This window comes from Pipistrellus hanaki (genome assembly GCF_964339955.1).
Source record: "Pipistrellus hanaki genome assembly, chromosome: 5".
Lineage (NCBI taxonomy): Eukaryota > Metazoa > Chordata > Mammalia > Chiroptera > Vespertilionidae > Pipistrellus > Pipistrellus hanaki.
The window spans coordinates 52,148,714-52,170,821 of record NC_140507.1 but is presented as its reverse complement, the minus strand read 5'-3'; the positions used below and the strand labels follow the sequence as shown (position 1 = coordinate 52,170,821).

The 22,108-nt window shown below is 45.7% G+C and overlaps 1 protein-coding gene across 2 annotated transcripts in view; it reads left to right on the top strand.

Moving 5' to 3' along the window:
* The first annotated feature begins 18,306 nt into the window (after positions 1-18,306).
* TMEM154 (transmembrane protein 154) overlaps positions 18,307-22,108 on the top strand; it is a 32,969-nt gene continuing 29,167 nt past the window's right edge. For both annotated transcript variants that reach the window (XM_084884303.1, XM_084884302.1), the window contains exon 1: positions 18,307-18,510. In XM_084884303.1, the coding sequence (XP_084740429.1) occupies positions 18,441-18,510 (70 nt within the window). In that variant the 5' untranslated portion in view covers positions 18,307-18,440. The remainder of the gene's footprint in view (positions 18,511-22,108) is intronic.

Sequence of the window (22,108 nt, the reverse complement as noted above, 5' to 3'; positions counted from 1 at the left end):
TCTGAGTCCAGGGAATCCCTGTTGGGAAGGAAGTGGAACCAGAGGAGCAGGCATCCCCAGGTTGGGACCGGGATGGGTGGGGACCACTTCTGGGCTCTGACTGTGAAGCAGTCTTCTGGTTGAGAAGCCCTCGGTAATGGGGCTTCTGCAGGAGCAGGGCCTGGTGGTAGACTTGGGTTTCAAATGTTACAAAATACTCATGTTCCTGCCGCCATGGTGAACAGGAAGCATTAGTAGGCAGGTAGCTTTCATCCCATCCAGTCAAGGTCTTTAAATCTGTTGGCATCCTGGGTTTGCCTTATGGCCCAGAATTGCCAAATAATGGCTTTGCTCACACCTCTGGGGGAGAACCAGTGGTGATCGAGGCCTGGGATCCTAATTGGTTAAGGGAAGCCCCACTGAGATGTGTGAATAAAACAGGTTTTCCCCTTCTTCCTGGCTGAGAGCAAGAGAGGATTTGGGAGAGTCTCAGTCTCTGAGTCATTGATGGGCTGGTTTCTGTCTTTCCTGAGGCTTTCTCGGTGTTTTTGTCTCTTTTCTGGAGCCTGGCATATTATGGGAGTTGCACAAATTTTGTGAACTGGTAAACAGATAAAGGAATGATTGAGAGGATGAATGAATGAATTAGTGGGTAGGTGGGTGGCTGATGGGCTGGAATGGAGTGCTAGGCTGACCTGCTAAAACTCCCTAATCTTTTGCTTCCTTTCAACCTCCTGGAAGGAAGATGCACCCCATTCTCCTCTTTATCACAGTTGCTCCTGCTCTCAGCACTGAAGCCGAGGCAACAGCAGGTGAAGCTAAACTGGAGCACGTTGGATGCTGGTTATTTGGTGTAAATAAGGCAGGACATTTGATAGCCGTGGGTTTAAAGGTGGCTTCTCTGTAAAGTTTTAAAGGAGAAGAATACAGCAAGCAAACTTTCCAAACCAAGGCCCTCGTCCTGGTGTCCAAAGCTGGGGTTCATAGACATCTAGGTGGACACACGGTAGCACTCACGGAGCTGTCACTGATGTCGGAGGAATCTGGTGCTCAGGACTAGGAATACCAGTTTCTTGAAATGTTTGGGTCTGGTCACGAGTTTATACCCAGGTGAGAACACTAGGAAACTGAGCTGCAGACGCCTGATTTACTCTCAGGGAAACAGAGTATAAGGAGAGACCACTGATCAGGGCATGGTGGCTCCAGGAAAACTCAGGGGCCAGCTGGCTGGGGTCCCCGTTTTCCCCACCAAGGGCTGCAACCAACCCAGGCGAACAGCCAAGGAAAACTTTACACTCTCCTGCTGGAATCTAGTTAAGCTAATCATCTCCTCAATTTTTGAATATTCCCACTCTATGAGTTCCTTCTTCCCTGAATGAATACCAACATGCTCCAGGCTCCTTAGCTGACAGAGAGAGAGAGAGAGAGAGAGAGAGAGAGAGAGAGAGAGAGAGAGAGAGAGAGAGAGAGAAAGAGAGAGAGAGAGAGAGAAAGTAAAAATTCTTACCTTGAACTATCAGCATGATTTCCCCTTTACTACCAAAGTCCTCCAAAAACACATCTGTCCTCTATGTTCCTCTGCTTCCTCATAGCCCAGTTGTTCCTTAATCCCTTAGAATATGACTTTCTCTCATGTTTTGTCATTGAAATTACTACCCAAGGTCACCATGACTTCTAAGTCCCCCAAATCAGTCGTTTCCACTGTTACGATCCTTTTTGGTAGCATTTGACACTGATGATCACTGCTATCTCTTGAAATAGTTTTTTTTTGTTGTTGTTGTTATTGTTGTTTTTGTTGTTGTTGTTTATTTCAGGGGCATCGCAGTACCTTGATTTCCTACCCCCAAGACATTCCTCCTCCATTTCCTTCCCTGACTAATTTATCTCTTCTGATTGCAGAAGGCAGACATTACTTAGTGGGACAGTGTGCACCATGCATAGCATAGAGCCAGGCACATTGTAAGCACTTAAAAAAGGTCCACCTGAGAGAAGAGAGTCTGCCCCCTCCCGACCATCCTCCTCAGTCCTCTCATCCTCCCCAAGGGTCCCCCACCCGTCAGCTGTGTTCCCCCAGCACCCTGCATATACCTCTACCGCAGACCTTCCCACGCGCACCGGAATCCGTTACTGCAGGACTCTATCTTTCTCTCTTGTGTAGCCCCAGTGAGTAGAATACTAGAGATTGTCCTGCTTTATTTGCTTGTTGGTAGAAAGACCTCAGTGTGGGTGACCTAGATGTCTGTCTCCAGGAAGCCCTGCTTTTAAAGCTGCAAAGTCATTTTTCTAATTGCCTGCTGGAAATTTTCACATGCATGTCTGAGTTTTACTAAATCCAAACTCATGGTTTGGAACTGTCCTTCTCCCAGGAAGACTCAAAATAGCATCACCCCTGACATGCAGCCACGCAAGTCTGGGGTGTCTTCCTTCCCCACTCCCTCATCCAACCCACTTTTTCTATTCCCAGAACCCCACACTGGCAACGGCCCTCCCACCTAGGTTGAGACAGTAGCCTCCTAATTGTTCCCTTTACCTGCCAACTCACCCACTCTTTTATATTGTAACTAGAGGCCCGATGCATGAAATTTGTGCAAGAGTAGGCCTTCCTTCCCCCAGCTGCTGGCACTGGCTTCCCTCTGGCACCCGGGACCCAGCTTCTCTTGCAGCCCAGGCTTCATCTGTAAGGTCAATAGGAAGGATGTCTGGTCTAATTAGTATATTATGCTTTTATTATTATAGATGCTCACCTGAGGATTTATTTATTGATTTTAGAGAGGAAAGAAGGGGTGGGAAGGAGAGAGAGAGAGAGAGAGAGAGAGAGAGAGAGAGAGAGAGAGAGAAACATTGATGTGAGAAACATAGATTGGTTGCCTCTTGTATGCATCATCACAACCTTTCAGAGTATGGATGATGCTCCAACCAACCACACCAGCCAGGGCCAACTCACCTGCCCTTATCCAACAAATCACATTAGGGCCAAGTCAACTTTAAAGCACTCATTGGTTCTGTCATTTCTGTTTCCTCAATCAGTCACAAAACATGGTTTAGGTGGGACCAGAGGCCTCCCTTCACACTTTCTTGTTCCACTTCTCCCCATGCAAAGACTGGGCAACATCTTTCCCAAAATCAGTGGGCATTCCCACCTTTGTGCCTTTCTCTTGGGATACCTTCTCCATCCCTTTCCTCCTAACCAGCTCCTAGTACCATCGGCTCCTTCCTGACTACCATAGCGAGAAGTAATTCTTTTCTTCTCCGATCTCCTGAAACAGTCTGTTTCTCCCCAACATGAATGAGCAAGCATAGATGTATCAGTTTATGTCCTGTCCTGCCTTTAGGGAAGATACTGTATCCACAGTGCTTTGCACATGACAGGAAATAAACATTCATTTGCATGATTGAATGAATCACTTTATCAGAATTTTACACCCAGAGACCTGTTGTTTCCAGTTACCTCTACTAGCTCATTTCCTCCCTAGATAGGTATGTGATAATTGGCCCCTATGGTAAAAAGATTATATTAGAGTTATGCTCTGGGCAAAGTCTATGCCGCCTAAAGAATGAGCCAAATACATACAGCTGTCCCTCATACATGGCAGTTACCGAGGGCCAGTGAAAGGAAGGGGAGGGGCATTTAATGGGCCCAGGGGACTTGGTGAGGCCTATTTGGAAAGTTTGCCTGGGGACTCTGAGGTGGCCTTTCTTCTAAAATGGGGAGGGGGGGGAGAGAAGCAGTGACATGTTCCTTGAGGAAAGGCTGACTAAAGATGTGACATCACGGGCACTTACTCAGCCTGCTTGAAGACAGAGTCTGACTTTGACTTTATATATATACTAGAGGCCTGGTGCAAAAATTTATGCACTCAGTAGGGGTCGCTCAGTCCAGCCTGCACAGTCTGGAAGCCTTCAGGGGATGTCTGACTGATAGCTTAGGCCCACTCCCCATGGGACATCCTTAGTGCTGCAATGGAGGTGGAAGAGACTCCCATCACCAGTACTGTACTCACCAGCCATGAGCCTGGCTTCTGGCTGAGCGGCACTCCCCCTGTGGGAGCACACTGACCACCAGGGGGCAGCTCCTGCATTGAGCATCTTTCTCCTTGGTGGTCAGTGCGCATCACAGCAATGTTCTGTCTTTCAGTTGATTTGCATATTAACCTTTTTTTAATAAAGGAAGGGTCTTTATCTTTTTTGTTGTTGTTATTAATCTTCTCCCAAGGATATATTTTTCAATTGATTTTTTTTTTTTTTTTTGAGAGAGAGAGTGTGGAAAGGAGGGAGAGAGAGAAAGAGAGAGAAACATCAATATGAGAGAGACACATCGATTGGTTGCCTCCTACACACACTCTGACTAGGGATAGGGATTGAACCTGCAACCCAGATATATGCCCTTAACTGGGAGTTATACCTGAGACCCTCAGGTGTGTGGGCTGATGCTCTAACCACTTAGCAACATTGGCCATGGCTGGCTTTATATTTTAAAATTTAATCTATTATTATTATATAAAACAGCTGCATCACTCTCAGAATTCTTTCGTCAACCACTTTTTTTTCTGTCCATAAAGTTTTGCCTTTGCAAGAATATCATGTAAACATCATATAAATGGAGACATACAGTACATATGTAGACTTTTGAGTCTGGCTTCTTTCATTTAGCATAAATGCAGCATGTGTCAGTAGTTCATTACTTTTCATTGCTGAGTATTATTTTATTATATGGAGGTAGCACAGTCTTTTTATTGTTTCTAGCTTTGGGAGATTTTGCATAAAGCTATCAGAAACATTCACATCAGGCTGCTTTGTGAGAATAGGTTTTTATTCCAGTTAGATGTGGGATTGTTGGGACATGTGGTAAGCATGTGTTTAACTTTATAAGAAACTGCCAAGCTGTTTTCCGAAGCGGTTGTCACATTTTATGTTCCCACCAGCAGTGTTTGAGAGTTCCAGCTGCTCCACAACCTCACCAGCACTTGGTATTGTTAATTTCATTTTGTAGGCATTCTCATAGCAGGTGATACCTCACTGTGGTTTCCTGCATTTCTCTAATGACAAATGATATTGAGCATCTTTTGATGTTGGCCATGCATCTAAGCAACCCATTCAAATGCTTTCCTCTAGCTTCCTTTTTAGCAGCTGAGACGGAGTTTCTCCACACGACAGGGCTGTTTCTCTTGTGCCTGCCTGCACAAGCCACCTTAGAATCTAAAAGTAAAGCCGTGCACCCTGAGAAACCGGTGGGGCAGGGGAGAGTGGATTACAGAGATCTGTGTAATGCTCCAAAAGACAGGGTGTTTCATTACTGTAGAAAGGCACCGTGAATGTTTTCTCAGATGGCTCTACAGGACGGAGGACAGGAAGGGAAGGGACAGCCTGGTTCTGTTACAGGAGAAGGAAAGGTCTGCGGCCTGCAGCGGAGGGGAGTGGAAAGGGGCGGTTTGAGAAACATTCTGCTACTCTAGAAGGGATACTCAAGAGATACTGTTGTCTTGGGCCTCTTGGGAGAAGAAGGAGGCAAGTGATAATATGGAGTGGCTAGGAGTTATAAATACAACATGGAATTAAGTATGTCACTGGCTAAAAAATGACTTTGTGCTTTGTTGTATTTATTTATTAAATATGTTTTATTGATTTTTTTACAGAGAGAAAGGGAAAGAGATGTTTAGAAACATCAATCAGCTGCCTCCTGCACACCCCCTAGTGGGGATGTGCCCACAATCAAGGTACATGCTCTTGACCGGAATCAAACCTGGGACCCTTCAGTCCACAGGCTGACGCTCTATCCACTGAGCCAAACCGGTTTTGGCAATGCCTAGCTGTATTTAGCGTCTTGTTAAGTTCCTAAAGACTCTTTCCAAGAGTCCTCTTCCCCTTTGTGGATATGAGGTAACGGTTTTGCTTCTCTGCTAAAGCAGAGGCGTTATAACTGACGCTGTGCACTCGCCTAACAAGAAACGCTCTCAGCACCGCTTGAGCCAAGGGCTCGGCACGTGGGGTGTTGCAGGTTGGCCATTTCGCTGCTGTCCTACGGTCTTTCTGGAGCTTCCGTCTGCCCAGACCCTCTGAATGCTAAGAAGTGGAGACGGAATGAATCATGGACAAGCTGTCGGCTGAAGGTTTGAACTGAAATGCGGATTTCACTTAGGCTGGGGTGGGGAGCAGAAACCCTCCGCACAGGTGCGGCCCCAAAAAATCCACTTCAAGTAGGAAGTGAGCCTGGGATGCAATCAGTTCAGTAACGGTTCCGAGATATCATTCGGAAGAATATCTTCAAGAAGCGCCCGGTGGAAAGGTGGCTCGGCGCTGCCTTGCTCTTGGCCAGCAGGTGCCCACCTGCAACCAGTGACCATGCTCCTCCGCCCGCAGGACAGGGTCTGGGAAGCCGCTCTCTTGTGTATGCCCCGTTCCAACACCACAGGTCTGATGGTGACCAGGTGGGCAAGGCTGGGGGAAGCGCTGAGAAAGCCCGAGGCTGATGTCCCAGAGGGCCAACGGGACATGGTTTGGGTACTTTTGCTCTCCTTAAGAAATCTTCAGAAAGCGTCATTCCTTTAAGCAACCGGTTTTCAGGCCAGGCCCAGCAGGCCGGAGGAGGGGTGGCTCCTTTGTTTTCCACAGGAGGGTTGTCTAGGTGACACGCTTAGGCGTTGGGACCTGGGCCAGAAATTGCTTTCATGCTCATGATTGTATTTTGAAGTTGTATAGATTTTTATTTGCAAACTCAGAGACATTCTAGTGTCAAACATTCTTTTGCTCAGGGAATGATTTCTCTCTCTCTCTCTCTCTCTCTCACACACACACACACACACACACACACACACACACGCTGATGCTTTCCATAAACTCACATGAAGGAGACATAGTCCTTCCCTTCCTGGCTCCAGTGGCATTGGAGGCCAAAGCCGGTTCTGCGTTGAGGATAGAGGATAGGCCCTTCGTCCCTTCACCTGGGCAGCTGGTTTGATTCAGGGCATCTGGTGTGACTGAGCAAGTTCACCACAGCCCAGGGCATCGCCTGGTGGCTCCAGTTTTACTGGACAAAGATCTCTCCTGGAAGAGACATGGACCTGGGGCTTGTTTCTCAAGGGGCCCTGGCTTTACGCTGCAGAATCCTCCTTCTTTGAAACTGCACAGCTGCGAGCCCCGGCCTAAACAGACTCACCCGAGCAGAGAATTGCTAGATTTTATTGCCCTGTCGAGGGCTTCAAATTCCAGCTATTAATTTTCAAATATTGTTTAGGTGCTGCTGCTGCTGCTGCTGCTGCTGCATATAAGCTTCATTTGTTGAAATCTGTATGTATTTATTATGGTATATTTGCTGCTGTTATAAGTCATTTAGACTTGCCAGTTGGTGTATTCCGTTCTTACCCAGACCCTGCAGATCCCAAGAATGCTGAGGGAATGATTACTAAGTATGTGCTGTTCTTAGATGCCCTTGAATCGTGCTCTCACCCCGCTCACATAGTTTGAGTCCAAGGACAGACTTGGTACCTGCCTTGTTTTCTCCCACATGAGTGGGAGGCTGAGGATTTTTGTTTGTTTGTTGTTTTGTTTTTTTTGTTCCCAAAGAACTCGTATAGAGCTAAACATTTAATTAGGAGGACAAACATCAGGAACATATAAGAATGTAGTAAGAAGAGAGAAAGGGGAAATTTTAAGGACAGGCACAGAAGACCTTGCGTTAATATACTGGTACAGTTGACCTTTCAACAACATAGGTTTGAACTGTGCAGGTCCACACACCTGTGGGGGGTTTTTCAGCTGCTGTTTTCAATCCATGGTTTGGAGCCCATGGGTGCAGAGGGCCAACTGTATACATTGATCTACATGGTTTCATATAGGGGACTTTGAGCACCTGTGGACTTGGATATCTGCGGGGAGTTCCTGGAACCGACCTCTGTGGATACCGAGGAACAACTAAGTTCTGGGGGGGCAAAAGTTATATGCAGAAAAGAGCAGTTTACTCAGTACAGCACCCTGCCTGGTGCCAAAACTGAATAAGGACTTTCCTTTCTCGTGCCTTTGAAGGTGATGATCTCCATTCCAGGGTTAGCCAATGTCACTGACACTAGACACCCTGGGAACACACTGTGGCCTGTTTAGGTTCGTGTGGATTTAGAATTGTGGCAATAAACCTATTTGGGTTAGTGTCAGATGATAGTTACTCATGTGAGTATTTGTGCTGTGACTTCACTTACTCTGTACTTAAATAGCCACCCAAAGGGACAGCTGTGCACGAAGCTATTTTCATCTGCCTTCAATTTCTCCGTAAACTGTTTCCTCCACATTGGAGCGAAAAAACCCACCTAAATCAAGTGCGATGCTGTAAAGAACAACCTATTTCGTAATATGGTCAAGAGAAATGCTCTTCATTGAGTAAGCTGACTAAAATACCAGTTAAGTCATGTTGCTTCTACCCTAAAAAAATGTCCAGGGTTGCTCACTGCTGACAGAACCCAGCTCCAGTCATAACTTGATCTCCAGGACCTTCTATAGCAGTATGTCAAACTCAAAGGCTAACATGGGCCAAATAAACAAGGTTGAAGTTGATGTGGGCCGCAAAAAAAAAACACACACACACACAAAAGCTTCCATTTTCATAGAAACAGAGGTTTATTTTGATAGAGACTGAAATAAATGAGTAATCGTTAACACAAAATAACAGAACATTTTAATAAAAATTAATATTTTCTCTTGAACATTAACTTAATAGACACCGAATAACTACACAAATGAATAAGCATAACGCAAATAAACCTATTTTTCTTATTATCTGAGAGTGAAATATTTCCTGTTGCGCACACCAAACAAGTCAGTGCAAGACTAATGATGTGGCAATCGGCCGTAAAATATTCGCTGCCAGTATTAGTGGAGAGAAATGGTGCACCTGTGCATAAGGCAGGTAAGGCAAATGAATGCAACACGATTATAGTAATCAGTCATTAGCGAACGTTGTAGTTCGCTATTAATAATTATGTACAACAGGATATTGTAAAAGTTAAGTTACAAATTTTTTTCTTAAAACGTTTCTTATATATGTGGACAAAAGGGGTCACAGGCTAACCTGACAAGCTCAGGGAAGGCCTGCATGGTGGTCTTGCAAAATCAGAGACCTAGAGTAACCACAAAAGATGGACTGAAATTAAACTTTAACTAAAAACAGATGATAGTGGGTATAATAGTTATGGCCTAGGCCAGTATTTTCCCTGAAAAAGAACAACTTAGATCTTTACTGAGCTCATTTGTCTTTTGCATCTAAGATAACGTATCTGAATATCTGGGTAACTTGTAACTTCCTTTTTTTTTTATTTTTTTGACCCCTCAGGACACAACAAATGGCACTAGGACATTCCCTAATTGTTATTGTTATCTAGACAACTGTTAACTGTGTTAAACTATCCTTTATCCATCTATGTCTGTGGTCGGCAAACCATGGCTCATGAGCCACATGCAGCTCTTTGGCCTCTTAAATGTGGCTCTTCCACAAAATACCACGGCCTGGGCGAGTCTATTTTGAAGAAGTGGCATTAGGAGAAGTTTAAGTTTTAAAAAATTGGCTCTCAAAAGAAATTTCAATCGTTGTACTGTTCATATTTGGCTCTGTTGACTCATGAGTTTGCCAACCACATAGATTCTATGTGAAAGAAGCACATGCCCATCATTTCACTGTTTATCCTATCCCAGAGGATTAGCTTTGCTTTATACCAACTCCTTAATCTATCACCAGCTTTCCATGTCCTTCTCCAGGGTTATACTGTTCCTTCCCAGTGGATCCAACCCTTCCTGTTTTTTGTCCATATGCAAGCATACTTTTTTTTCTCACTGCCTTTTCAACGTGTTCTTGTTTGTATGTGAAATCAATGATATCTTCTTAGCCTATCCCCGGCCATCATAATTCTCAGTCCGGACAGATGGCCAAGAGGAGGTTTTCTTAGTGTTCTGAAGGTATCAAAAATAGACTCCCCCCTCCTGCCAGAGCCCCACAGAGACGCCGCGTGTGCTAGAGTTGCCAGCAGCCTAAACAGGCCTCCGGACACGGCCAAGCAAACCCCTTCAAGCAGCCACACACAACACCCACAACATTAAAACCTTCATCCTATTGCTTTGATTTTTTCTTTTTTTTTAAAGAGGTGATGTGTTTTGCAAAGGAGTCCAAGGAGAGAGGAGACAGACAGGTTTATGTATTGGGGGGGTGGGCGTGGGAGGGGGGCGGGGAAGATCATACCAGCGAAGACTTGAGGCAGGGCGTGCATGGGGCTCATTCCATAGAGCGTTCTCCCTGGCTGAGTGTAATGAGTTAAATTCTTGGCAGGGAGATAGTAAGGATTATGTAGTTTCTTTTTTGGTAACTTGTGATCATTTACAAAAAGAGGTGGCCAAGTGTTGAGAAGAAATTTTTTTAAAAATACTATTTGAATAAGGGCCCATTTTATTTAATTTTTTAATCCTCACCCAAGGATATGCTTCTATTGATTTCTGGGGAGAGAGGAAGGGACACACAGAGAGAAAAAAGTCAATGTAAGAAAGAAACATGGATAGGTTCCCTCTCACATACACCCCAACTGGGATGGAACCCAAAACATAGGAATGTGCCCTGACTGGGAATCGAACCCACAACTCCTTGGTACATGGGATGACTCTCCAACCAACTGAGCCACCTGACCAGAGCAAATAAGGGCCATTTTTAGATTCTTTCTTTCATTCGTTTGTTCATTCAACATGTATTAATTGGCTTCATTAACACATGTTGAGCTAATGTATTTCGTATCTTGTAGAGCAGAGTTTTGAGAAGGAATGTATAAAGTTAACTCAGACATGGCTCCTAACTCCAGAAGCACGTGGTCAATTGGGCCAGAAAGAGATTGTCTAAATGACACAACCCAAGCATAATATGATAATGAGTACAGCTACCATGATGCAGATGCTACCTGATACTTTCCCCCCCAATAAACACTGCCATAGACGTGGGTTCTAGCAACCATCCAGGGACTCAGCGGTCCAGGAATGCCAAGGGTCATTCCACAGCATGACTCAGACACATACCTCTGCTGGCCCTCGTCTGATAAGTGGTCCCTGCAGGAGGAGGGAAGGTGGTGGCAGTAGTGAGTTAGGGGTAAACAGCCCTGTCTTCACAAGTCCTATCTTTATGTCTACAGAAAGGTGTGATGGCCATATTTCTCAGTGCCTCAACACTTTGCCAAAAGCAGCTCTTATTTTCTTATCTGACTCCATTCAGGTTTACAAATTGTGAATGAAGAATCTTAAGAGATATATTACTAACAAATGATCTTAAATCTCTGTGTAGCTTACAATTAGTGTGTGGGTTTGGCTAATCTATGCTGTGCTAGGCTGGAATCAGGTTTGTGGTCTCACTGAGGTTTGCTGAGAAGTTAGTGGGCCAGGATACCATCAAATATGAATCTGGAAAGTCAAATTAAACAGAAAAACAGGAAAAAGCATTGAGACCACTAATCTGCATTTATCACTCTGAAGTGAACTTTGGTATAGATAACTATATGCTTATAAATGACATATTTCCTACTTCAAAAACACTTGAAGAGACTTTGAAAAAAAATGTTATAAAGACAGGATTTGATCAAAAACGAAACAGCAGTGGAAGGAAGTTTGGTTCCTTTGAACTAGAATGGAAAGCCCACTGATGAGTAAGACTGGGGCAGTCAGCCCCGGGGGACATAACCAGAGACCTGGTATATTCTGATGGGCACCTGGGGGTAAGGAGGAGATGGACATGTAGTCCAGCCCAAGGACAGGGAAGGCTCTGGAGAGGCAGGGCCTCCCTAGCGGAGATGGCTCCTGATCTAAGTCTTGAAGGATGAGTCAGAGTTTGCCAGGGAAAGAAATGTTCTTAGAAGTGGCAAGGAAACCTGGGCTTGCTGGCAAAAAGGGGAACTACTGTTTTATTTATGTCTTACTATCTGAGAAAAGGGACATGCCTTTCTAAGGGCTAAAAATGAAACTCTAGAATAATGATTCTCAAGTATTTTTTTGTGTAAAAAAATTCCCCCAAACATCTTGGGACCTCAGGTCTAGAGATTCTAAGTCAATAGTTTTAGGGTGGGGTCCAGGATTTTGAATTTTAACAAGCTCCCCAAATAATTTTGATGGAGGTAGCCCTCTCCAGCCCACTTAAGAATATACTGCTGTAAAAGGAATTTTTAAATATATATATTTTTTATTGATTTCAGAGAGAAAGAGAGAGGGAGAAAGAGAAAGAGATAGAAACATCAATGATGAGAGAGAATCATGGATTGGCTGCCTCCTCCCAGTCACACACTGGGGATTAAGTCTGCAAACTGGACTTGTGCCCTGACTAAGAATAAAACGGTAATCTCCTGGTTCATAGGTCAACACTAGACCACTGAGCCCCGCTAAAAATGTTTCAGTTCAGTTATTCATTCAGCACTGTCCTAAATGTAGGGATAGACTAGAGAACAAGACAGAGAAACCCCTTGCACTCGGAGACACTCTGGTCAGTTAGGGGAGAATTGAAGGCTCTGCCCCTGCCCCTCAGGTGGCCCCCAAAAGGGCCTCCAAACCAGAGCGCTGCACCTTGTTCCACAGGATTTCAGCTCCTACCCACAATCCTTCTCAGTTTCACTCTCGGTCACCAGGCCATGTGCTTAGACCCTGGGACTCTGTCATGGAGGCGGTCCAGGCTGATAACTAGGTGGGAACCCCCGGGAGCCTCCAAACCCTGTAGCAGCTGCCCCAAGTGACTAGCTGACGAGTGAGTATGTGACCAGGGTTGGCAGTCAGAATGGAAGGACAGAGGCCACTGAGGGTTCTGACAAGTGCAGAAGGGCAGGTTCGGGGGGAATGTGGGTGTATAGGCTCCCAGCTTCAAAGGTGCTATGCTCCAGGCTGAACTGTGTCCTCTCCGCCACTAAAAGATTCAGTTGTTGACATCTCTAATCCCCAGTGTGATGGTATTCCGAGCTGGGGCCCTTGGGAAATAATTGGATTAGATGGGTCATCAGGGCCAGGCCCTCTTGCTAGGCACCAGAGAGCTTGAGCTCCCTCTCTCTGCTGGTGGAGGATCGTGGCCAGGCAGCAAGAGGCTCTCACTGAAACCTGACCATGCTGGCTCCCCAGTCTCTGACGTCCAGCCTTCCCGATCCATGACTAGGACACAGGAGAATTGCTACCAGCCTCTCTCCTAGCTGCAGCTTTTCTGCTCCCTCTGGAGTTCCGTTCAATCCTTCTGTCCCAGCCACGCCCATGTATCTCTCTGGCAATTCCTTCAGAGCCCCCTGTGCCCTCCTCCCTGGCTTCAGAGAGAGGGACAGGCACACCCATCACTCTTACCAGAGCTGAGTCCTGGCCACCTTGTGAGGCAAACACTGCAGAGCCATCAGCTGCCACCGGTCAGCGTTCAGACAGAACAAGAAGCCCGGGAAAGCGTATGCCAGTGTGTCAGTGTGTGTTTGTGTGGGTGTGAGATGTGTGTATATCTCTGAGTGAGTGTGCATGTGGGTAGGTGTTCAGAGACTGAGTACAGTTGGACAATGGCCAGACCCACCATCTGCAACACACAACCCAGGAAACCAGCCTGCTGTAAGTCAACGTGTAAAAAGTCAGACCCTATCCTAGTAACCACAATCCCTGAAACAATTGGCACCATTTTCCCCCTCCCACTTGCAATTCAGGAGCAGAAATATGTGCCTCCGAATCAATAACTCCCTTCTAGTTTCCCATGCCAACAGCATGCCACCAGGGCACACCGGAAGCCTCACCTTTTCCCACTGTGAAGTGCTCAGCTCCTCTGCCTGCCTGGCAGCCTCAGCCTAAGCGCGAGGAATGGTGGTGGAATAAACAGCCTTTGCTTCTTCTCATTTGGTTGGTCTCCATGGATTTTCAGTGTGTGTGAGAAGGAGTGCTGTGTACATGTGTGAGTGTGTCTGAGTGTGTGTGTGTGAGTGTGTGTGCCTGTCTGTGTCTATTTTTTTTGGGGGGGGGGGGGAATGGCAATGTTGGGGGTAAGAGGGAATGTAGGGTAGCCTGCACTGACTACAAATCTTATCAGTTCTGGGTTTGTTCCCTTAGTGTCTGTCCCTTCTGTTTTGGAGCTGATGAGAGGGAGGGGAGATAAGGAGACAGGAGGAAGGGAGGAGGGATTGGATGAGAGTCTCTTCTGTAACACAGATTGTAAAAGCCAGTTTTGTTGGGGTAAAGTAATAAAGAGTCCCCAGAACCAGCATGCGCTTTCTGTTCCTGCCCTCCAGTGTGTGAGGCGGGCTCAGGCATCATTAACCTGCTGTGTGCCCGCTGTCCCCTGCAGAGGCTCCCGGTGCGTCCCCGTGGAGACTGGGGCCCTGACTTCCTGCCATGAGTGTATCAGGATTTAACCTGAGGCTGGGCAGCCACTTGCCAAAATGGAAGGTTGGTAAAATTAGAACAAACAGGGGTGGTAAATAGCCCATTACCTACCACACAGCCACCCTGTGATTTTAGCTGCAGTAAAGAGATCACCAGGTGCTGCCATTTTCTGATCAATGATGGTAATTCTCTTCCCCCTAAGATCAGTTTAATCACAGCAAGGGCCTCAGAGAGCACAGAGGTCAAAAGAAAATTATATAGTTGTGCAGGATATCTCTGCGAACTCAGTTTATTCTGCACATGATTCTAACTGATGGAGGGCTGTGCTTGCTCAGAAGTAACGCATGGTGCACTGGTAGCAGCTCTGAGGAACTGTCTGGCCAGGTCTCTAGCCTCTGCAGAGGGCTGCAGAATAAGAGCATTAGTCGTCCAGCCACAGATACCCAACTCTGCAAAGCCTCTTGCCAGCTGTAGTTTTAAAATCAAAGAAACCAAGGCTGACACCTCGTCCTTGCCAAACACGTGCCTTGAACCTGGGGTCCAACAATGTTTTAACGGGGGATGTGTGGTGAAATGAAGAGAGCTTTGAGCCCTGGGCCTCTTCTGTTGTGTGTGTGTGTGGCTGCTGGATAAATGCATGTGAGTGGAGGAATAACTACCAACCAAACTCAGCTCTGGAGGGTCTCAGAGCCAGTGGCCTATTCACTCGCGCAGCAAGCGTTTGATGAATAGTTCTTTCCCTGTTGCCTTCCAATCAATCATCCAGTTTTGATGGTGTCTATTTTCTTCCACCATTTGTTCTCTGTTGTCACCTAAAGGGCAAAGGCATATTAAATCAGGAGTTGACTTAATTGCCAGTTTAAAACAATAAAAATCCATACTGTAAACCCATTAGCAAACTGCTCATTACACGAATCACCAACCTACTTCTTGTGCATGTGAACTGAGACAAACAGTGACTAATGACATTAAAAAGCAACAATGCACTGAGCCAAAAACTAATGGCTATGTGGGGGGCAGAGACATTCCAGTCACCTCGAGTGTTTACACCAACCAGATCACTGGAGATGAAACCTCCTGGGAAGTGCTGACTCATGGTAACCTGCAGGAATGGGTTACAGATAGGTGTCTGATGCCCCTCTCTGTCTGCCCAGGCTCTCTTAGCACCATGATTATGAAACTGCATTCTCTAGTGCTGAGGTCCTAATCCTAACCAATGGAAAGACTTCAGTTAGAACACAAAAACCTAACACACTAATCTCCCTGAACACTGGTCTAAACAGACACCTCCTTCCTGCATTGTTTTAATTGGGTAGAATTTCCACCCCATTCTAATCCAACTCAGTCCTATTTTGCTTGTTGTTAATAACCTCTGGGGAATTTAATGTCATGCAAAGAGGAAGAAACCTAAAATGCAACCCCCCAACCCCCCACCCCCAACAGACTCTGCTTTGGAAATACATCCTTTAAAAGATCATTTCTCTCTTACCATATGGTCCAGCAATCAGGCCCCTTGGTATTTTTCCAAAGGAGTTGAAAACTTACATACACACAAATATCTGCACAGGGATGTTTATAGCAGCTTATTTTTAACTAGAGGCATGGTGCACAAAATTCATGCACTGGGGATGGAAGTGTCCTTCAGCTCAGCCTGCACCCTCTCTAATCTGGGACCCCTTGGGTAATGTCCGGTTGTAGGATCAGGCCTAAACCAGCAGTCGGACATCTCTCTCACAATCCAGGACTGCTGACTCCCAACCACTCACCTGCCTGCGAGCCTGATCACCCCCTAACCACTCCCCTGCCAGACTGATTAATGTCTAACTGCTCCCCTGCTGGCCCTTCCTGCAGGCCTGGTTGCCCCTAACTGCCTTCCCCTGAGGCCTGGTCACCCATAACTGTCCTCCTCTGCTGACCTGATCACCCACAACTACCCTCTCCTTCCGGCCATCTTGTGGCAGCCATCTTTGACCACATGGGGGCAGCCATCTTGTGCAAAGGCATGAGGGTCAATATGCATATTACCTCTTTATTATATAGGGTTGATAAAATTTGGAAGCAAACAAGATGTTCTTCAGTAGGTGAATGGATAAATCACTGTGGTATATGAAGAATATTATCCAGAGCTAAAAAGAAATGAGGTATCAAGCCATAAAAAGACAAGGAGAAACCTTAAATGCATTTTGCTAAGTGAAAGAAGCCAATCTGAAAAGGCTACATACTGTATGAGTCCAACATATAACATTCTGGAAAAGGCAAAATTACGGAAACAGTAAAAAGATTAGTGGTTTTCATGATGGGAAAAATAAGACATTTTGGGGGGGCTAGCAATACGAATCTGTGCCAGTAACCTAATGTACATTCTTTTTTTTTTTTTTTTAATATATTTTATTGATTTTGTACAGAGAGGAGGGGAGAGAGATAGTTAGAAACATCGATGAGAGAGAGTCATCACTCAGCTGCCTCCTGCACACTCCCTATTGGGGATATGCCCACAACCAAGGTACATGCCCTTGACCGGAATTGAACCTGGGACCCTTCAGTCCCCAAGCCGACGCTCTACCCATTGAGCCAAACCGGTCTCGGCCTAATGTACATTCTTGATAGCCTATAATTAAGTCACTGCCCTTTTCTCCACAATCTGCTCTTGCAAGACCTGTTTACCTAAGAACTCCCATTTTACCGAGACCATAAACCATGAACAATACACTGCCCCTGGAGGGGATTATCAGTGCTGGCACCAGGGCAGGCCTTTAGGTGTGGTCTCACGGCCTCCATCCCAACACACAGGTTTTTTTGCAAAGCCCTCAAAAGGTCTGGAAGTCCCATCCATATTTGGGGGACAAAGTAACCAAAGGGGATAAAAGAAGAGCTTCCGCCATATTGGTTTGCTCAGGATATGAAGAGGAAGACTCTCCCCTGAGTCACTGTGCTAGTACATGCGAAACATCTGAAAAACAATGTTTTTTTCCTGTATCTCAGATACTCCTGCATGTTTTTTGGTCCCCTGGTAAATTCTGTAACAATCAGGGATTGGGGGAGGGGGAGGGGTTGAGCCTGGGTGGAACACTGAGGATCTTCAGGCCAGTAAATCTACTCCGTACGATACTGCAATGAAAATACATGTCATTATTACTACACATTTGTCCAAACCCATAGAATGGACAACACCAAGAGTGAGCTTTGGGTGAGGATGACGTGTTCATCAGTTGTAAAAAATGTACCAGCCTATGGGGGATGGTCAAATAGGGAAGATTATGCATGTGTGAAGGCAGGGGATATAGATGGAATCTCTATATCTTCTTAATTTTTTGTGAACCTAAAACTAAAGATTTAAAAAATAAATAAAGTCTTTATAAAGAAAAATAAAAAAGGAAAAAAAACCAAAATGAATAGAAAGTAACTCCCCAAAACCAACATAAAAAGATCATTTCTCTCCAGGGAAGCAGAGCACAACTTCCAGGCTTGGGTGTGGCATGGTCCCCTCCCTCTCCGTGAGCCCTGAGGGAGGGGCATTCCTCCAGGGCCCAGGAAAGAGGCTGGGCCTGGCTGGAGAGAAGTGGCCTGGCCACGACCTCACGGGGCTGATGCTCCTGCACTGTCCACCACGGCAGGACTAGCTACACAGAGTTATTTAGCAGGAAGCTAAGCAGGCAGTTCGCACCAGACTCATTTCAAATGCTAGTGGCTACTGTCCTGGACTGTCTGGAACATTTCCATCATCTCAGAAAGTCCTACTGCTGACTAACGCTGCTCTAGACTCAGCCACAGAGACTCACCTGCCTGTTGAGTAAAATCACAAATCAAAAATGCATGTGGTTTACGACCCCCCACTCTCAGATTCCGAATGACACCTGAGCAACGGACGTGGCTGGGCGGGGGCTGGAAAGGGCTTGGGAGGCGTGCTGACTGCATCAGCGATGGAAGAGCAACCTCTCTTTTGCAATCCTTGCTGGTCTGACAGGCTCCTGCAGAATTACATCACTTCCTAGAAAAACAGGCAAACACTTCTCCTTCAAGTTAGCACCTACCCAAACAAGCAGGAAACAGGAAATGTTCACGTTTCTAGGAGGCTGAAGCCAGCGCAGCAGCTTCATGCAAGTGAGCGGGAGGGAGCGCCCAGGCCAGCTGACATGAAGGCTCCTCGTGCTGCCCTCCTCTGCGCCCTGATAATCGCTCTCTTCCTCACTGGCCAGGCTCAGGGTAAGCGACCTCCACTGCAGGGAGGAGGATAATGATGCCTTGTTTGGTGTCCGAGGCGAGAGAAGTCTGCGGGGTGGCTAACACCCAGAAAATGTAATCCTTTTTTTGTGAAAGAAGTGCAGGAAATTCGAACTGTTTTTTAAGGTAGCGGGGTGGGAGGGTGAACTTGCCTTTCCCTGCAGCTATCAGATCGTGCTCTAGCTCGATCACTGACTGAGACCTCCCTGCAATCTTCTTGTCTTCTAAGATATGTAATTTACCAGTTTTTAATGGGCATATTAAGAAAACCATAAAGTCTTTGGCAGTTCATGGAAAAGAAGGTTTCATTCAGCTGAAACGGAGACATAGTAATACATTTGATTTTAATAGTGTGGGGTTGAGAAGTCTGCTGGTTTCAAAAACTCCTAGAAAAGTTGTGGTATGGAGATTTACTACTGGAAAGTCTACGAAAGAAAAACATAAGTTTAGAAAAATGCAAACAGGAAATTATCCGAGGCGTTCCCAGGCATCCACTCTTAACTTTTCAAGAAAGGTCTTTTCATTTGTTTTTATTTGATCTTGTTACTTTGGGGGAGTAACAAAATTGAAAGTTGAAAATTTCTTTGAGTTGATTGTTACTGATGCTTTGTTTTAAAAAGTGATATGATAATAATTGCAAATCAATGCTATTGAGAAGGGCAAAATGTTAAATCTAATTCTTTTGAGCTAAGAGCAGCTATTGGTTTATACAGCTTGACAGTTGTTACAACAAACATGGTCACCCTCAAATGCCTCTTATTGTTGTGTTGAATTGCCCTTGGGTAAATAAACTTGCTGCCCAGGGTTTCTTCAGGGCATGCTACCTGCTTCTGGTGTAGGGCAGAACTTCAAGCCACAGGAGAGTTCTCAAGCTGCAGCTCTTTAAATAGGATGGGGCATTAGGCACTGATGATTTAACCGATGTCATAACTTCCTGGAGATTAGCAGTCAGCATCCAACCACCCCCACCCCTCCAATTTCTCTTTCCACATGGTCCCTTCAGGCTTTTGAGGTGGGAAATGAAAGGTGAAAGGCAAACCATTACAACGGAAAAGGTGTTTGGTTGAAATTGAGGTTAGTGTTTTACATAAGTTTGGGGGACATTGTTTTATGCACAAAGTTTTGGAGCTGGAAGAGAGCCTAAAGATTATGCAGCTCGAGCTACACCGAGGTGACTAGGGGAAGAAACTGAGGCAGAGGAAGTTGAGAGGTCTGAATCCCTGCTAGGCAGCTTTTCTGTTGTGGACTCCAGGGTTCTCTCCTCTCACCCAGGGGACCAACCATGCCCCCTGCCAAGACCACCGAACTAGACTCCCTTTTCCTCAGGGCACCCCTCAGCACTCCAAAGGAAGTGGAGCCTAGCCATCCCATTTCCACCTCTTGTAACCCTTATGACTACCACAAACACCCCTCTCCTCCCCCGAGAGCAATATTAACCTTGCCTGAGGATTTTCTTGAGCTTCTTAAAAATGAATAGAAGTATTTGCAATTGGGGAGATGCAGAAAGAAAATCTGAAGAGACTCAGTCCTTAAAACTTCTCTTTCTGAGATCCTACCTGGTCATGTGACTCTTCCACTTAAAGACCTCCAGTGGTTCCTCATTTATGCTCCTTGGACTCACACCAATCTTTCCCAGGGGCACCTCCTCCCACGTGTCCTCCCACTCCCTAGCCACACCCTTCTAGTCACACTGAGCTGTAGGGTTATAACAGGTAGTGTTAGCCTGTCAGAAGTCAAAGACGAAAAGCTGCATTTAAATCACAGATGATAATCTGCATTGCAGTCAAGCACAGGGCTTATCTAGCTGATCCAACACATTTATTGGGCCCTTCCTGGATTCCCCAGGTCTGAAGATACAAAAATGCCACTTGCAAAATGCATGTATAACCAAAGGGTATTACTTTGAGATTAGTCGAGGAAAAGGCTATTCTAAATTAAAGACTGAATATATATTTTTAAATTTTAATTCATGTATATCCTTTTGATCTGATGGTGCCTAAGACTTGAGGATATGAGTTGGTTTATAGGTGTCACCCTTGTATTTTCTTGGAAATGTCTGGTGGGAGAATCCAATCTCCTGCACAGCCCAACATTCTCTTGTGAGCATATGAAGGGGTATGTCTCAAATGAGGCCGTTAGTACCCACAATCAGGCGACATTATCTAATACCTGCCGTTCCTGGAGGCCTGCCTGCCTCATTACCTCTGAGTCAGCACCTTTCTCTTTATGTAGATTGAGAGCCTGATGAAGAATTGGTTACCATCCCAAGTGAATAATCCACTTAGAAGTCACCAGGAGGCAAATGAGAAAACAGCTTTTCTGGGATTTGGACCAAACAGAAGAGCACAGTTAAAGGAAAGCTCTGGGCCCGGTATTTTGGCCAGTGTCAGATGCTATGCTAAGAAAGTTCAGCTTCTAGGGGTGACATTCTGCCCCCGGAGTGAAAGGAGACATGCCTACCTCATGCCTTACCCTGGGCCCTGACAATGTCAACTGAACACTATCAGCAAGCTAAAAGCAACTTCTCAGATACCGAAGGCATGGGATTTACTAGCTGCTGCAGGCAGGATGGTTTGTAGGAAGAAAGTCAAGGGCAGACAGTAGAAACAAGGTGGCTGCCCCTGTTGGGGCGGCCAGAGTCAAACACCAGACTGGGAGATAGTCTGGGCTGCTTCAGAAGAGTAAGAACCATGTAATTACTGATTAATGAACCTTGAGAAGGAGATAAAGAACAGAAGAAAATACCTGTTGCATAAACAAAGTGGCACTTTCTGACACTGTCCTTGTTTCAATGAGTGTGACTGCCGCCTGCGATTTTCTGGGACAGTCCCAGTGAAGTAGTAATAATGATGATAGGGAGTATATACAGTGCTCATTACATGCCAGGCACTGTTCTAAACACTTCCCATTGACTAATTCATTTAGTTCTCATCACAGCCTTATACAACGGGTACTAGTATCCTTGTTTTACATATGAGAAAACTGAGGCACAGAGAGGTTATATGATTGGCTCAGGGTCACACAGCTAAGCAGTCAATCTACATAAGATTCAGCTTCAGGAGTCTATGCTCTAACCCAGTGGTTGGCAAACTCATTAGTCAATAGAGCCAAATACCAACAGTACAACAATTGAAATTTCTTTTGAGAGCCAAATTTTTAAAACTTAAACTTCTCCTAATGGCACTTCTTCAAAATAGACTCACCCAGGCTGTGGTATTTTTTGGAAGGGCCACACTCAAGGGGCCAAAGTGCCACATGTCGCTCACAAGCCCCAGTTTGTCAACCACAGCTCTACCCTTATACACTACTATATTGGATCTGGGTTTTCAGGCTATGTGTCTAGTTTCAGGTTTGCAAAATATGTCTCTGGTGCCTTCCCAACTGTAGGTAGACACACAAACTCTTGGCTGGGCTCTAAGGTTACTTACCACATGTTATTAAAGAAGCTGTATGTGGTGTGGCCAGAGACTGGCTGACAGGGAAAGGAGTGGTGAGAGTTGGGTTAAACTTTGGCCTGGAAAGGGGGAAGGGAGGGGCTGAAAGGTACAGAGTGAACAAAACAGAATCTGGGGATTAGCAT